Here is an 18,590-nt window from a genome sequence, read left to right as displayed (position 1 = left end):
ATGAAGATAGTAAAACTGGCCATTTTCCCAAAGTGACCTACAGTTGCAATGCACTCTCCATCAAAATTCGATTCCAATTCTTCATAGGGTTAGACAGAACAATTTGCAAATTCATTTGGAATAACAAGTAATGCAGGATAGCTAAAACAATCCTCAACAATAAAAGGACTTCCCTGGGAATCACCATCCCTGAACTCAAGCAGTTTACAGAGCATTAGTGATAAAACTGTATGGTATTGGTACAAAGACAGGAAGATAGCCCAGTGGAATAGAACTGCAGACCCAGAAATGAACCAGCACACCTATGGTCCCTTGATTTTTGACAAAGGAGACAAAAACATCCAGTGGAAAAAGGATAGCATTTTTAGCAAAGGGTGCTGGTTCAAATGGAGGTCAACATATGGAGGAGTACAAATCATCCTCTTCTTATTGCCCTGTGTAAAGCTTAAGTCCAGGTGGATCAAGGACCTCTACATCAAACCAGATCACTCAAACTAATAGAAGCAAAAGCGGGGAAGAATCTTGAACACAAGGACACTGGAAAAAATTTCCTGAACAAAACACGAATGGCTCTTGCTCTAAGATCAAGAATAGACAAATGGGACCTCATAAAGCTACAAAGCTTCTGTAAGGCAAAGGACACTGTGGTTAGGACAAACCAGCAACCAACAGATTGGGAAAAGACCTTTACTAATCCTACAACTGATAGAGGGCTAATATCCAAAATATACAAGAACTCATGAAGTTGGACTGCAGGGAAACTAATAACCCTATTAAAAATTGTAGTTCAGAGCTAAACAAAGAATTCATAGCTGAGGAATATGGAGTGGCTGAGAAGCACCAAAAGAAATGTTCAACATCTTTAGTTATGTGGGAAATGCAAATCAAAACAACCCTGAGATTCCACCTCACACCACTCAGAATGGCTAAGATCAAACACTCAGGCTATAGAAGACGCTTGCACAGATGTGAGAAAGAGGAACAATCCTCCATTGTTGGTGAGATTGCAGACTGGTACAACCATTCTGGATATCAGTCTAGAGGTTCCTCAGAAAATTAGACATTGCACTAGCGGAGGACCCAGCTATACCTCTCTTGCACATATACCCAAAAGATGCTCCAACATACAACAGGGCACATGCTCCACCATGTTCATAGCAGCCTTATTTATAATAGTCAGAAAATGAAAAGATCCCAGATGCCCTTCAACAGAGGAATGGAAACAGAAAGTGTGGTACATCTACACAATGGAGTACTACAGAGATATCAAAAACAATGACTTCATGAAATTCATAGGCAAAGAGAATGAACTAAAACATATCATCCTGAATGAGTTAACCCAATCACAGAAACACACACATGGTATGCACTCATTGATAAGTGGATATTAGCCCAAATGCTCAAATTCTCCAAGATTCACAGACCAAATGAAACTCAGGAAGGATCACCAAAATGCTGATTCTTCACTCCTTCCTTTAAAGGAGAAGAAGAATCCCTATTGAAGGGATAGGGATGCAAAGTTTAAAACAGAGCCTAGAGGAATGACCATTCAGAGTCTACCCCACATGTGGCCTATACATATACAGCCTTCAAACTAGATAAGGTGGATGAAGCTAAGAAGTGCAGGCTGATAGGAACTGGATATAGATGTCTCCTGAGAGGCACAGCCAGATCATGTCAAATACAGCGGTGAATGCTAGCAGCAAACCATTGAACTGAGAACTGGACCTCATTTGGAGGAATTACAGAGAGATTGAAAGAGCTGAAGGGACTTGCAACCCCATAAGAACAACCATGGCTGCCAAGCAGAGTTCCCAGAGACTAAACCAGTACCCAACGACTATACAGGGACTGTGCCATGGCTCCATCTGCATGTGTATCAGAGGATGGTCTTCTTGGGCACAAATGGAATGAGCAGCCTTGGTCCTGCCTAGGCTGGGAAAGTGGATGGCTGGTGAAGGGAATACTTTTAAAGCAGAGGTGGAGGGCGATGATATTCGGACTTATTTCTGGAAAACAAGGAAGGAATAACATTTGAATTCGAAATGAAAAATATCCAACTAAAAATCAACAACAACAAAATGGTATTTTGAGCTTCGAATCAAAAAAAGCCACAGTCAGGAAACAGAGAATTGTATGCCTCTGGTTTTCTTCAAATATGCTTGGGGCCCAGGTAGGTTCTGGGCCTAGGCTGAACCAAGCAGGTTCCTGCCACTGACTGCTCCTCTATTCCTGTTTCCAGAGGCATCATGCAGATTAATATTGGGCCAGAGATGTGGGCAGAGCTGGTGAGAAGTGGCTTTCTCTCCTGTGGTCTCAGGATTATCTGCATTCCTGGGTGTTCAGCATTTTCTGCCCCGGGATTTGGGTGCAGGATTCCCGATGGCTTTAAACTCCCTTATACCATGTTTATATGTCCTGGGAGGTATTACAGAAAAATTAATGTTTATCCTATTAATTTGGTCAAAACTCTCATCGACAGAGTATAATTTACAGGTAACTATATATTTGACAGCAAGCATACACAGTGGGTAATGTATGCATGATGAAGTTGAAATTCAGAGTTGGAAACACAGTGCACAGTGACTGTATAAATGCCTGTGAATCTCAGTCTGACTGGGAAGTGATTTGATGCCCAGTCCCCATGAGAATTCAGAGATCCATCCCTCCCTGATAGCTGTGGGACTTCAGATGTTGACACTAATGATCAATAAAGAAGGTTCTTAAGAGTGAAGAGTTTGAGATTACCCCTTTATTCACCAGAATACATCCAATTTACTGGATAGTAACCAGATGCAGGTAGTCAATATATACAGTCTATATCCTTATCAAAATAGAAAAGCAAATGAACAAAACAACAACAGATAAATAACAAATCTTCAAATGAATAGAAGGAAAACCAAATAACCAAAACAATTAAAAATTAACCAAACTTTAAATAGAGGAATTGCACTAAGCATTTTTTGCTGCTCCTTTTGCAGAATAGACTTATAGCCTGTGGCTTGCCTTGGAGACATAGTAGACAAGCAGTTAGTGATGGTAATAATCTTTTCAAGAGGAGTGGAAGTAGGTCTGTTTTGTTGGAGTGGGGGTATTAAGGAAAAAGCCATCCAACACTGAGTATAAATGATATTACAGACTTTGTCACAAAGTCTTTCCAATATTGTGAACTAATCTCCATGAAACTCTTCTGGGTGACCCATCAGGACAAGTACAAATTTACACGTGCACGGTCTTTCTGGATGAATAGCAGCTCTTGATTGATGTGCATCAGCACTTCTCTGAGTCCCTCAGAAAGTGCACACTTGCTGGAGAGAGGCAAGGTGAAAATACAGTGTATTCAATCCAAAGAAATCAAACTAAAGGAGGAAAATGCAGTCCACAATTGCTATGGACATTACAGATGAGATGTTATAGTGGTGTATTTGCTCTGCACACTTAGTTCTCCTCCTGTAGTTCTTCTCTCCAAGGGAGATCTTGTCCTGGACTGTGTCATGTTCGAGTTTCTGCTGGAGAATTTCAGACCTAGCAGAGCAAGGGAATAAAGATTTAGTGAGTGGTTGTCAATTCAGCTCTCCCTCTTACATCAGCTCTATTCAGTTGGATAATCCAGCATGACCTGTCAGCTGAGGTCAGTCCCTGCATCCCCAAGTGTAGTAGAGTACCTGCGCTTGGATTTATATCTCACCTTTCAAACTGCTAGAATTTGAACTGTGGACTATGCACTGTACTGGGATTAAGAGAAAAATGAGCATTTTTCCCACTGGTCCAGGTATATGACATTGAATAATAACATTGTAGCTATGTCTGAATCTGAGTTCAAGAGAGGTATGAGCAACATAGAATACCATGTGGATTCCTTCTGGAGAACATGCCCAGAATTGAGGTGAAATTTCTGATTATGTCAGCACTGAAGGAACCCGTCTAGTTTCCATTTGTAACCACTGTATCTGCAAATACACAGAGAAGCCATCTCACTTCAAATTCATGCTCACCGCACAGATCTTGTAATCACTGAGAATGTGCTCCATGCAAATCTTCCCAGCGTACACATGGACATTAAAGGTGATTGTGATGTAGAAACAGAACAGCACCCCTGTAAGTCTATGGCTAGTGCAAGGCAGATTGTGAGAGGACAGAAGAGAAAATGTCCTCAGATCTTTCCGGAGAGATCACAGGAAGAAAGGAGTAGAACATAGCAAGAAATCCAGAGGATCATATATATATTGTTTCATGGGCAAAATTCACATGAACTGTACCAGAACAATACTCTGAGTAGCTCTTTAAATGCCTGAGTCTGAAATCCAGGTGGGGTGGTCATCCACCCAAAAAGGATATTTATATAGGGAAGGATATTCAAATGGCCTCTTCCAGCCTATGTTCCTACCTGAACATTAATGCTTAATGTAAAGATTCCCCAGGATTTGCTGGAGGCATAAAAACAAATGTTGAGTGGGATATGTACATAGTGGCCAGAGCCTATAGACAGCTCAGTCAGTGATGTGCTGTCCTCCCATAAACCGTCATAGACTCAGGGTTCTTTCCCCATTAACAATCTGGCTTAGCAAGTCCCAAAGGCTGTGTAGAGCTGTCTTGTTGCTCAGCAAAGGATCATATGTTGGTGGTGGACTAGACTCTTGTTCTTGTTCACTCTTTCAGACTTTCCCCAAAGTGTGCAACTTCTTCTAATCGGAGCTGTCTTTACCATAGCCTGAGTGACTTCATGCCCAAAGCTAGAATCATAGGAAATCTCCATAACCAGGATCCAAATCAACAAATTTTCTCCCCTAATGTGATTGTTCCACAGATAATTTGAATAAGTAAGTAAAAGCTTGCATGGATTATCTCACACTGAATCAGAATCTATGGAAGGGCTCCATCGTATGGTACACTTTTACTCCTTGGCTGATGGACATCTGGATAGATTCTCCTTCAAGGTTACTCTGGGACCACTACAACATTGATGCTCCCTAGTTGCAATGGCAATACCTACTCCTTGTTGTGGAATCACTGGGTTAACTAAAACTTCTGTTCCACTTTCTGAACATGGCTTCTCATAGGGCTACCTGTTCTTACACTGTCAGACCCATTTGAAGCTCATCATTTCTCCTAACCCATTGAGGCTGAAATTAACTGAGAGAAAATGATGTTGATCGACAGCACTTGCAGAATGCTACACAGATAACATAGAGGAGCGCTTTGGATTATCTGTGCACCTAAAGGGGTTCCTGAAACTGCCCTGTTCTTGCACCACAGCATAGCTATGGGACTTTTTCTGGATGACGATACAATTCCAAGCAACTCAAATTCTCAATGAATAAAATCCAAGCCAAACTCCATGGGGAAGTTGTAGTGTGCCAAGGTAGCTCGAAAGAAATGGTAGCAGGCAATGTGGAAAGCAACCTTGGAGAAGACACAGTGAGTGACATAACCTTCCAGTGGGCTTTCACAATTCACAAAGAACAGAGAAGCAGAATAAACTCATGAATTTTTCTAGAGAAGCCTTGCCCTTACCTCCCAGTACTCCATTCCTTTGATGTGCTCCAAAGGATTTCAATGCAGATCAGTAGTTTTGCCCCTAATCACTTGAAAATCTAACTTTACAGGTGTTTTTCTGTCCTCTTTTTGGGGGTTGCATTTCTAAAGGATTTTATTGTCCTGCTTCTACACCATAACAAAAAGGGACCTGCAAGCTCTAGGCCTGTATCAATTGTTACCCCTGTGAAACATGACTCACTTGAACATATTTCCACTCCTCCCCCAGACTTCACAAGATAATTCATTCTGAAATTTTTGGAAAGAATAAATTAGTAATTTAAGTGTCCTTTTGCTGTACAGAGCTAAATGGAGATGCCAAATGACTGGGCAGCTCTATTTCATGTTTCATGGATGTAAAGTGTATGCTTAGAGTACTTTTCTCATGAAACTTGGAAATAGAGGGAAACATGCGTTCACTACTGCAAAAACACACACACACATATACCCACACACACCACACACACACACACACACAAACACACACACAAACACAGACACACAGATACACACTTGCATGCACAAATGAAAACTTTGCTCTTATGCAGCACATTTCCTGTTGAGTGAGGAATTAGTGGGAACAATGCTGTGTACAAGTCTCTTAGACACAAGCAAGATGTGCTGCCCTGGCCTGTACTCATTTCCACTTCAGGAAACCTTTCTATGCAGATACTTGCTGGTCCGACAAGTAAGTTACATGTTCTGAACAGATAGCCTAAACAACACATCATCAAATCCCCAAGAGAGATTTCTAGGAAAAGACTCCATCAAGCTCTATGCTGACTCATCATAGGCCCCTCACTAAAACTACCCTGTTTCCTTCATAGAAGACTTTGGAAGCATCAGAGAAGACAGTGATTCATGGTCAGTTCCCAGGAACATTTCATCACATTAGAGTTCCTGTGATATTAAAACAACCTCAATGTCAGTCAGAAAAAGGCTAAATAAATAACATACAGTGAATTTTCTGAAATGCAGCACTGTGTACAATATTGAGAGGGTATCTATCCCGAAAGAATGCAGTGCCCATGATATAGTCAGCAAAGCAATGTCAGCAGAGGGTTGTACTCTAGGATTCCATGCAATATCATGGTGAAGCCAATAAGACAATCCAGAATCTTCCCGGGGGATAACTCTGTTCAGGTAAAGTGAAGAAATCTAATCCTTATTTTTAAAATAGCTGAATGGTTTAAGTATGTGTTGAGACAAATAAGAGAGGGGGCTCATCTTGGAACTGGACGAATGATGCAAAGACTGCTGGTCAGCACAAAACAGGAAGCTTCATGTTTGTTGAGAGACCTAGGCTTAAAGGACTAAGTCTCCAGGAGCACTCAAATAAGACAGGACTGACATGCTGAAACACAGGCTCTGTAGTTACCCAAGATCTATGAAGCATGAAGTCACCATCTTCATATACAGGGACATGAGGGGAGGAAGAACAAAAGCCACCACAAATGACAATGAGAACCATTTCTTTGGCATTTCCACCAGGCTCTCCTCCTTGAAAACTACTTACTTCCTGAGTCTCACACCATCCCTGTAAAGAAAATGGGCTCTGGGCTTTTGCTTCATCCCTCAAAGCCCTGCTCTAGTCTAAAGAGGGGCTCCCACATAGCACCCTCTATACATAATGGCATGTAGTGCTCTGCTGTGTGATCAACCTATCTCCCTTAATGAAGTGCAGATTCTCGAAGAGCAGGAGCATTTGCTTTCGAAACATGCAGTTTCTTGAAAAGGGGCTATCTCCACAGAAAGCCTTGTAAACAATCACATGAATGTACACTTGGATGAGACCTAGGTCAGGACATGGATCAGTCAATAGACAGTTACATTGGTTTGTCTATGTTTATGGTAAGACCTGAGGACAACCTGACCCTGAGGCCTAACCCTACCTGCTGTTGCGTGGCACTGGGGGCACAGATGTTCATTCCGGCCTCTTCACAGAGCCTCTTTGTCTCCACAGAGGATGCTGGCAGTTCAGTCTGCTCCACCAGCAGTTCTCTCTTCTCATTCAGCAAAATCTGTATATTGTTCTTCAATTGAGCTTGTTCACGCAGGAGCTGGGAGTGCCTGATGCTGAACCACAAACAAAAAATGGTAAAACCCAGCCAGCTTCTATTTGCCTGTCACTCCTGCAAGTACAATCATCCCTTCAAGGGTCCTCATCCTCAGAAATCCCCAGAATAGAGCCACACTATGCAGGTTAGCACCAATTAGAGGAGGTCAAATCCAGAACCCACATTCCACATGAATCAAAGTACTTCTGAAAATCCTGACACTAAGACGGTTTATATAAATCAAGGAAGAAGAGATGGTCCATAAGGGAGCTCGTATGTCCATGGTATGGTGAAACCATCTTCACGTTGTGGGGAAAGCCCCTCTGAGGGGTAGTTGAAGACCAAATAGCTATAGACTCTTTCCATGTGTTTCTCATGGATCACAGATCTTTAAATCTCCTGTCAGAGTCCTAGAGATTCAGAGTTGATTGATACTCCCATCATGGTGCAAACCTTTTCTATCTAGAGGAACTTTAACTGGGAAAATAACAATTGGAGGGTCTTCTACACCCCTCACATGTACGACAACTGAGTCCAAGAGCTACAAATCTAAGACCCTTGCCAGGAGGCAGCCTTCTTGTTAAGAGTCAGACACTACAGAACCAGAGCCCTGACTTTTGTTCAAAGTCATACAGGACAGAAGCATTCCCTGCCTAGTGCTGGGTTCTCATCTCTGTCAGCGACTCACCGGTAGGAACTGTTCACTTGTATGAGTTCCTTGTACCTGTCCATGGCATCACTTATTGAGTTGGTCATCATTTGCATAGCCATCATTCTCATCTCATGTTCAGATTGAAGGACTGGCAATTCGACATGCAGCCTGGGTTAGGTCATGGCCAAAGGAACAAATAATGTTTTGAACTCACGATTTCAGAATTAGGTGAAATGTAAATAAAAATATATAATAAAAAATTTCAAATTCAAGGAATGGTGGAAGGGAATAAAATGGCAAACTCAAAAACCAGACCAAAACCCAACAGTGAGACTCAATCCACAGAAAATATTTCTATGTAAATAAGCAAACATTTGTTTTGAAATAAGGACTCCTTGGAATCCTGAGAGATATGGTTCTGCAAAGACTCACTATATAGGAGGGGGCAGAGCCTGAGAGCTGCCTGTTTGGGAATAACAACTGTCAAGACCACAGTGACCATTTCTAGGTCACAATAAACAATCCCTGGATAGTTAAAAAAATAAAAAAACTAAAGATCAAAGCAGGTGAAACAAATTAGGTAAAATCAGACTGTTCTCTCTATTACTTAAACTCAGTATGTTCCACATACTTGCTCCTTCAAAGTATTTGTACTGGTTAAGTTTATTATCCTGGGCACAGGAAAACAGTGTCACGGTACCAGTTGGAGGGACCTGACCTTCAAGAGCTGGCCAGGTGAGCATGATGGAATTGACTAGTTCAGGAAGAAGATTCCTCCAGTCTGTGCCACAGCTTTGGGCCCAAGAGAAAGCTGTGATGACATTTCTCTTGTTTTGAAAGCAGGTATACTCAATCCTTGGTTTCTATCGTTACATGAATTCCCAGAGGGCATAACTATGTTTGACAGGGAAGAGGATTTATAGCACCTCCTCCCCTCAGGAGAGTCCTGTGTGCCACCAAGGTATACAGAAGGAGCAAAGTGCTGTGTTGATCAGTGTGGGCCTCCATGTACTCATCACTATCATGACCTGCAAACTGTTGATCAAACAAATCCTCAGACCCAATCAAAGGTCCCAGACGTCCTGATCCAGAGTAAACCACCAACAAATACTGCCACAGCCACACCGGCGGATCCCGGACCGCAGCAGCTCTCTGCTCCCAAACCCCGTGGGAGAGAGACCTCACCGCCTGATCAGGTGGGCACTCCTGAGGCTGCAGAGCGGAGGAGACCACCAACACTGCCCACCCCTGCCCACATCCCTGGCCCAAGAGGCAACTGTATAAGGCCTCTGGGTTTCCGTAGGGGAGGGCCCGGGAGCGGCAGGACCCCTGTGCCTGAGACACTGCCGGAACCTGAAGGAAACAGACCGGATAAACAGTTCTCTGCACCCAAATCCCGAGGGAGGGAGAGCTGAACCTTCAGAGAGGCGGACACGCCTGGGAAACCAGAAGAGACTGCACTCTGTGCACATCCAGGCGCCAGAGGAAAACACCAAACGCCATCTGGAACCCTGGTGCACGGAGGCTCCCGGAAAGAGCGGCGCAGATCTTCCTGGTTGCTGCCACAGCGGAGAGGACTTAGGCAGTACCCCACGAGCAAACTTGAGCCTTGGAACTGCAGGTAGGACCAACTTTTCCCTTGCAAGAAACCTGCCTGGTGAACTCAGGACACACAGAGGCAAAATTCCTCTAAGGCCGGGCACTTCCTGTGTTTATCGGAAGTCCCACACCAGCGGATCCCGGACCGCAGCAGCTCTCTGCTCCCAAACCCCGTGGGAGAGAGACCCCACCGCCTGATCAGGTGGGCACTCCTGAGGCTGCAGAGCGGAGGAGACCACCAACACTGCCCACCCCTGCCCACATCCCTGGCCCAAGAGGCAACTGTATAAGGCCTCTGGGTTCCCGTAGGGGAGGGCCCGGGAGCGGCAGGACCCCTGCGCCTGAGACACTGCCGGAACCTGAAGGAAACAGACCAGATAAACAGTTCTCTGCACCCAAATCCCGTGGGAGGGAGAGCTGAACCTTCAGAGAGGCGGACACGCCTGGGAAACCAGAAGAGACTGCACTCTGTGCACATCCAGGCGCCAGAGGAAAACACCAAACGTCATCTGAAACCCTGGTGCACGGAGGCTCCCGGAAGGAGCGGCACAGATTTTCCCGGTTGCTGCCACAGCAGAGAGGACTTAGGCAGTACCCCACGAGCAAACTTGAGCCTTGGAACCACAGGTAGGACCAATTTTTCCCCTGCAAGAAACCTGCCTGGTGAACTCAAGACACAGGCCCACAGGAACAGCTGAAGACCTGTAGAGAGGAAAAACTACACGCCCGAAAGCAGAACACTCTGTCCCCATAACTGGCTGAAAGAAAACAGGAAAACAGGTCTACAGCACTCCTGACACACAGGTTATAGGACAGTCTAGCCACAGTCAGAAATAGCAGAACAAAGTAACACTAGAGATAATCTGATGGCGAGAGGCAAGCACAGGAACCCAAGCAACAGAAACCAAGACTACATGGCATCATCGGAGCCCAATTCTCCCACCAAAGCAAACACGGAATTTCCAAACACACCAGAAAAGCAAGACCTAGTTTCAAAATCATATTTGATCATGATGCTGGAGGACTTCAAGAAAGACATAAAGAACTCCCTTAGAGAACAAGTAGAAGCCTACAGAGAGGAATCGCAAAAATCCCTGAAAGAATTCCAGGAAAACACAATCAAACAGTTGAAGGAATTAAAAATGGAAATAGAAGCAATCAAGAAAGAACACATGGAAACAACCCTGGACATAGAAAATCAAAAGAAAAGACAAGGAGCTGTAGATACAAGCTTCACCAACAGAATTCAAGAGATGGAAGAGAGAATCTCGGGAGCAGAAGATTCCATAGAAATCATTGACTCAACTGTCAAAGATAATGTAAAGCGGAAAAAGCTACTGGTCCAAAACATACAGGAAATCCAGGACTCAATGAGAAGATCAAACCTAAGGATAATAGGTATAGAAGAGAGTGAAGACTCCCAGCTCAAAGGACCAGTAAATATCTTCAACAAAATCATAGAAGAAAACTTCCCTAACCTAAAAAAAGAGATACCCATAGGCATACAAGAAGCCTACAGAACTCCAAATAGATTGGACCAGAAAAGAAACACCTCCCGTCACATAATTCTCAAAACACCAAACGCACAAAATAAAGAAAGAATATTAAAAGCAGTAAGGGAAAAAGGTCAAGTAACATATAAAGGGAGACCTATCAGAATCACACCAGACTTTTCGCCAGAAACTATGAAGGCCAGAAGATCCTGGACAGATGTCATACAGACCCTAAGAGAACACAAATGCCAGCCCAGGTTACTGTATCCTGCAAAACTCTCAATTAACATAGATGGAGAAACCAAGATATTCCATGACAAAACCAAATTTACACAATATCTTTCTACAAATCCAGCACTACAAAGGATAATAAAGGGTAAAGCCCAACATAAGGAGGCAAGCTATACCCTAGAAGCAAGAAACTAATCATCTTGGCAACAAAACAAAGAGAATGAAAGCACACAATCATAACCTCACTTCCAAATATGAATATAACGGGAAGCAATAATCACTATTCCTTAATCTCTCTCAATATCAATGGCCTCAACTCCCCAATAAAAAGACAGAGATTAACAAACTGGATACGCAACGAGGACCCTGCATTCTGCTGCCTACAGGAAACACACCTCAGAGACAAAGACAGACATTACCTCAGAGTGAAAGGCTGGAAAACAATTTTCCAAGCAAATGGTCAGAAGAAGAAAGCTGGAGTAGCCATTCTAATATCAAATAAAATCAATTTTCAACTAAAAGTCATCAAAAAAGATAAGGAAGGACACTTCATATTCATCAAAGGAAAAATCCACCAAGATGAAGTCTCAATCCTAAATATCTATGCCCCAAATACAAGGGCACCTACATATGTAAAAGAAACCTTACTAAAGCTCAAAACACACATTGCACCTCACACAATAATAGTGGGAGATTTCAACACCCCACTCTCATCAATGGACAGATCATGGAAACAGAAATTAAACAGAGATGTAGACAGACTAAGAGAAGTCATGAGCCAAATGGACTTAACGGATATTTATAGAACATTCTATCCTAAAGCAAAAGGATATACCTTCTTCTCAGCTCCTCATGGTACTTTCTCCAAAATTGACCATATAATTGGTCAAAAAACGGGCCTCAACAGGTACAGAAAGATAGAAATAATCCCATGCGTGCTATCGGACCACCACGGCCTAAAACTGGTCTTCAATAACAGTAAGGGAAGAATGCCCACATATACGTGGAAATTGAACAATGCTCTACTCAATGATAACCTGGTCAAGGAAGAAATAAAGAAAGAAATTAAAAACTTTTTAGAATTTAATGAAAATGAAGGTACAACATACCCAAACTTATGGGACACAATGAAAGCTGTGCTAAGAGGAAAACTCATAGCGCTGAGTGCCTGCAGAAAGAAACAGGAAAGAGCATATGTCAGCAGCTTGACAGCACACCTAAAAGCTCTAGAACAAAAAGAAGCAAATACACCCAGGAGGAGTAGAAGGCAGGAAATAATCAAACTCAGAGCTGAAATCAACCAAGTAGAAACAAAAAGGACCATAGAAAGAATCAACAGAACCAAAAGTTGGTTCTTTGAGAAAATCAACAAGATAGATAAACCCTTAGCCAGACTAACGAGAGGACACAGAGAGTGCGTCCAAATTAACAAAATCAGAAATGAAAAGGGAGACATAACTACAGATTCAGAGGAAATTCAAAAAATCATCAGATCTTACTATAAAAACCTATATTCAACAAAACTTGAAAATCTTCAGGAAATGGACAATTTCCTAGACAGATACCAGGTATCGAAGTTAAATCAGGAACAGATAAACCAGTTAAACAACCCCATAACTCCTAAGGAAATAGAAGCAGTCATTAAAGGTCTCCCAACCAAAAAGAGCCCAGGTCCAGACGGGTTTAGTGCAGAATTCTATCAAACCTTCATAGAAGACCTTATACCAATATTACCCAAACTATTCCACAAAATTGAAACAGATGGAGCCCTACCGAATTCCTTCTATGAAGCCACAATTACTCTTATACCTAAACCACACAAAGACCCAACAAAGAAAGAGAACTTCAGACCAATTTCCCTTATGAATATCGACGCAAAAATACTCAATAAAATTCTGGCAAACCGAATTCAAGAGCACATCAAAACAATCATCCACCATGATCAAGTAGGCTTCATCCCAGGCATGCAGGGATGGTTTAATATAAGGAAAACCATCAACGTGATCCATCATATAAACAAACTGAAAGAACAGAACCACATGATCATTTCATTAGATGCTGAGAAAGCATTTGACAAAATTCAACACCCCTTCATGATAAAAGTCCTGGAAAGAATAGGTATTCAAGGCCCATACCTAAACATAGTAAAAGCCATATACAGCAAACCAGTTGCTAACATTAAACTAAATGGAGAGAAACTTGAAGCAATCCCACTAAAATCAGGGACTAGACAAGGCTGCCCACTCTCTCCCTACTTATTCAATATAGTTCTTGAAGTTCTAGCCAGAGCAATCAGACAACAAAAGGAGATCAAGGGGATACAGATCGGAAAAGAAGAGGTCAAAATATCACTATTTGCAGACGACATGATAGTATATTTAAGTGATCCCAAAAGTTCCACCAGAGAACTACTAAAGCTGATAAACAACTTCAGCAAAGTGGCTGGGTATAAAATTAACTCAAATAAATCAGTTGCCTTCCTCTATACAAAAGAGAAACAAGCCGAGAAAGAAATTAGGGAAACGACACCCTTCATAATAGACCCAAATAATATAAAGTACCTCGGTGTGACTTTAACCAAGCAAGTAAAAGATCTGTACAATAAGAACTTCAAGACACTGAGGAAAGAAATTGAAGAAGACCTCAGAAGATGGAAAGATCTCCCATGCTCATGGATTGGCAGGATTAATATAGTAAAAATGGCCATTTTACCAAAAGCAATCTACAGATTCAATGCAATCCCCATCAAAATACCAATCCAATTCTTCAAAGAGTTAGACAGAACAATTTGCAAATTCATCTGGAATAACAAAAAACCCAGGATAGCTAAAGCTATCCTCAACAATAAGAGGTCTTCAGGGGGAATCACTATCCCGGAACTCAGGCAGTATTACAGAGCAATAGTGATAAAAACTGCATGGTATTGGTACAGAGACAGACAGATAGACCAATGGAATAGAATTGAAGACCCAGAAATGAACCCACACACCTATGGTCACTTGATTTTTGACAAAGGAGCCAAAACCATCCAATGGAAAAAAGATAGCATTTTCAGCAAATGGTGCTGGTTCAACTGGAGGGCAACATGTAGAAGAATGCAGATCGATCCATGCTTATCACCCTGTACAAAGCTTAAGTCCAAGTGGATCAAGGACCTCCACATCAAACCAGACACACTCAAACTAATAGAAGAAAAACTAGGGAAGCATCTGGAACACATGGGCACTGGAAAAAATTTCCTGAACAAAACACCAATGGCTTATGCTCTAAGATCAAGAATCGACAAATGGGATCTCATAAAACTGCAAAGCTTCTGTAAGGCAAAGGACACTGTGGTTAGGACAAAACGGCAACCAACAGATTGGGAAAAGATCTTTACCAATCCTATAACAGATAGAGGCCTTATATCCAAAATATACAAAGAACTCAAGAAGTTAGACCGCAGGGAAACAAATAACCCTATTAAAAAATGGGGTTCAGAGCTAAACAAAGAACTCACAGCTGAGGAATGCCGAATGGCTGAGAAACACCTAAAGAAATGTTCAACATCTTTAGTCATCAGGGAAATGCAAATCAAAACAACCCTGAGATTTCACCTCACACCAGTGAGAATGGCTAAGATCAAAAACTCAGGTGACAGCAGATGCTGGCGAGGATGTGGAGAAAGAGGAACACTCCTCCATTGTTGGTGGGATTTCAGACTGGTAAAACCATTCTGGAAATCAGTCTGGAGGTTCCTCAGAAAATTGGACATTGAACTGCCTGAGGATCCAGCCATACCTCTCTTGGGCATATACCCAAAAGATGCCTCAACATATAAAAGAGACACGTGCTCCACTATGTTCATCGCAGCCTTATTTATAATAGCCAGAAACTGGAAAGAACCCAGATGCCCTTCAACAGAGGAATGGATACAGAAAATGTGGTACATCTACACAATGGAATATTACTCAGCTATCAAAAACAACGAGTTTATGAAATTCGTAGGCAAATGGTTGGAACTGGAAAATGTCATCCTGAGTGAGCTAACCCACTCACAGAAAGACATACATGGTATGCACTCATTGATAAGTGGCTATTAGCCCAAATGCTTGAATTACCCTAGATCCCTAGAACAAAGGAAACTCAAGACGGATGATCAAAATGTGAATGCTTCACTCCTTCTTTAAATGAGGAAAAAGAATACCCTTGGCAGGGAAGGGAGAGGCAAAGATTAAAACAGAGACTGAAGGAACACCCATTCAGAGCCTGCCCCACAGGTGGCCCATACATATAGAGCCACCCAATTAGACAAGATGGATGAAGCAAAGAAGTGCAGACCGACAGGAGCCGGATGTAGATTGCTCCTGAGAGACACAGCCAGAATACAGCAAATACAGAGGCGAATGCCAGCAGCAAACCACTGAACTGAGAATAGGTCCCCCGTTGAAGGAATCAGAGAAGGAACTGGAAGAGCTTGAAGGTGCTCGAGACCCCAAAAGTACAACAATGTCAAGCAACCAGAGCTTCCAGGGACTAAGCCACTACCTAAAGACTATACATGGACTGACCCTGGACTCTGTCCCCATAGGTAGCAATGAATATCCTAGTAAGAGCACCAGTGGAAGGGGAAGCCCTGGGTCCTACTAAGACTGAACCCCCAGTGAACTAGACTATGCGGGGAGGGCGGCAATGGGGGGAGGTTTGGGAGGGGAACACCCATAAGGAAGGGGAGGGGGGAGGGTGATGTTTGTCCGGAAACCGGGAAAGGGAATAACACTTGAAATGTATATAAGAAATACTCAAGTTAATAAAAAAAAAATTAACTCAAATAAATCAGTTGCCTTCCTCTATACAAAAGAGAAACAAGCCGAGAAAGAAATTAGGGAAACGACACCCTTCATAATAGACCCAAATAATATAAAGTACCTCGGTGTGACTTTAACCAAGCAAGTAAAAGATCTGTACAATAAGAACTTCAAGACACTGAGGAAAGAAATTGAAGAAGACCTCAGAAGATGGAAAGATCTCCCATGCTCATGGATTGGCAGGATTAATATAGTAAAAATGGCCATTTTACCAAAAGCAATCTACAGATTCAATGCAATCCCCATCAAAATACCAATCCAATTCTTCAAAGAGTTAGACAGAACAATTTGCAAATTCATCTGGAATAACAAAAAACCCAGGATAGCTTAAGCTATCCTCAACAATAAAAGGACTTCAGGGGGAATCACTATTCCTGAACTCAAGCAGTATTACAGAGCAATAGTGATAAAAACTGCATGGTATTGGTACAGAGACAGACAGATAGACCAATGGAATAGAATTGAAGACCCAGAAATGAACCCACACACCTATGGTCACTTGATTTTTGACAAAGGAGCCAAAACCATCCAATGGAAAAAAGATAGCATTTTCAGCAAATGGTGCTGGTTCAACTGGAGGGCAACATGTAGAAGAATGCAGATCGATCCATGCTTATCACCCTGTACAAAGCTTAAGTCCAAGTGGATCAAGGACCTCCACATCAAACCAGACACACTCAAACTAATAGAAGAAAAACTAGGGAAGCATCTGGAACACACGGGCACTGGAAAAATTTTCCTGCACAAAACACCAATGGCTTATGCTCTAAGATCAAGAATAGACAAATGGGATCTCATAAAACTGCAAAGCTTCTGTAAGGCAAAGGACACTGTGGTTAGGACAAAACGGCAACCAACAGATTGGGAAAAGATCTTTACCAATCCTACAACAGATAGAGGCCTTATATCCAAAATATACAAAGAACTCAAGAAGTTAGACCGCAGGGAAACAAATAACCCTATTAAAAAATGGGGTTCAGAGCTAAACAAAGAATTCACAGCTGAGGAATGCCGAATGGCTGAGAAACACCTAAAGAAATGTTCAACATCTTTAGTCATCAGGGAAATGCAAATCAAAACAACCCTGAGATTTCACCTCACACCAGTGAGAATGGCTAAGATCAAAAACTCAGGTGACAGCAGATGCTGGCGAGGATGTGGAGAAAGAGGAACACTCCTCCATTGTTGGTGGGATTGCAGACTGGTAAAACCATTCTGGAAATCAGTCTGGAGGTTCCTCCGAAAATTGGACATTGAACTGCCTGAGGATCCAGCTATACCTCTCTTGGGCATATACCCAAAAGATGCCTCAACATATAAAAGAGACACGTGCTCCACTATGTTCATCGCAGCCTTATTTATAATAGCCAGAAACTGGAAAGAACCCAGATGCCCTTCAACAGAGGAATGGATACAGAAAATGTGGTACATCTACACAATGGAATATTACTCAGCTATCAAAAACAACGAGTTTATGAAATTCGTAGGCAAATGGTTGGAACTGGAAAATATCATCCTGAGTGAGCTAACCCAATCACAGAAAGACATACATGGTATGCACTCATTGATAAGTGGCTATTAGCCCAAATGCTTGAATTACCCTAGATCCCTAGAACAAAGGAAACTCAAGACGGATGATCAAAATGTGAATGCTTCACTCCTTCTTTAAATGAGGAAAAAGAATACCCTTGGCAGGGAAGGGAGAGGCAAAGATTAAAACAGAGACTGAAGGAACACCCATTCAGAGCCTGCCCCACATGAGGCCCATACATATAGAGCCACCCAATTAGACAAGATGGATGAAGCAAAGAAGTGCAGACCGACAGGAGCCGGATGTAGATTGCTCCTGAGAGACACAGCCAGAATACAGCAAATACAGAGGCGAATGCCAGCAGCAAACCACTGAACTGAGAATAGGACCCCCGTTGAAGGAATCAGAGAAAGAACTGGAAGAGCTTGAAGGGGCTCGAGTCCCCATATGTACAACAATGCCAAGCAACCAGAGCTTCCAGGGACTAAGCCACTACCTAAAGACTATACATGGACTGACCCTGGACTCTGACCCCATATGTAGCAATGAATATCCTAGTAAGAGCACCAGTGGAAGGGGAAGCCCTGGGTCCTGCTAAGACTGAACCCCCAGTGAACTAGACTATGGGGGGAGGGCGGCAATGGG

The 18,590-nt window shown here is 42.5% G+C and overlaps 1 protein-coding gene across 16 annotated transcripts in view; it reads right to left on the bottom strand.

Moving 5' to 3' along the window:
• Positions 1–2,737: 2,737 nt before the first annotated feature.
• LOC134480330 (uncharacterized) overlaps positions 2,738–18,590 on the bottom strand; it is a 36,892-nt gene continuing 21,039 nt past the window's right edge. For 9 of the 16 annotated variants that reach the window (XM_087564548.1, XM_087564543.1, XM_087564547.1 and 6 more), the window contains 3 exon segments: positions 8,281–8,412; positions 7,428–7,611; positions 2,738–3,525 (listed from right to left, as the gene is read on the bottom strand). In XM_087564548.1, coding sequence (XP_087420674.1) covers positions 3,520–3,525; positions 7,428–7,611; positions 8,281–8,412 — 322 coding nt within the window. In that variant the 3' untranslated portion in view covers positions 2,738–3,519. 16 annotated transcript variants of the gene reach the window in all.

This window comes from Rattus norvegicus, chromosome 9 (assembly GCF_021556685.1).
Source record: "Rattus norvegicus strain SHRSP/BbbUtx chromosome 9, alternate assembly SHRSP_T2T, whole genome shotgun sequence".
NCBI lineage: Eukaryota > Metazoa > Chordata > Mammalia > Rodentia > Muridae > Rattus > Rattus norvegicus.
The sequence above is the reverse complement of the archived record's forward strand: the minus strand, read 5'-3'. Positions and strand labels throughout refer to the sequence as shown.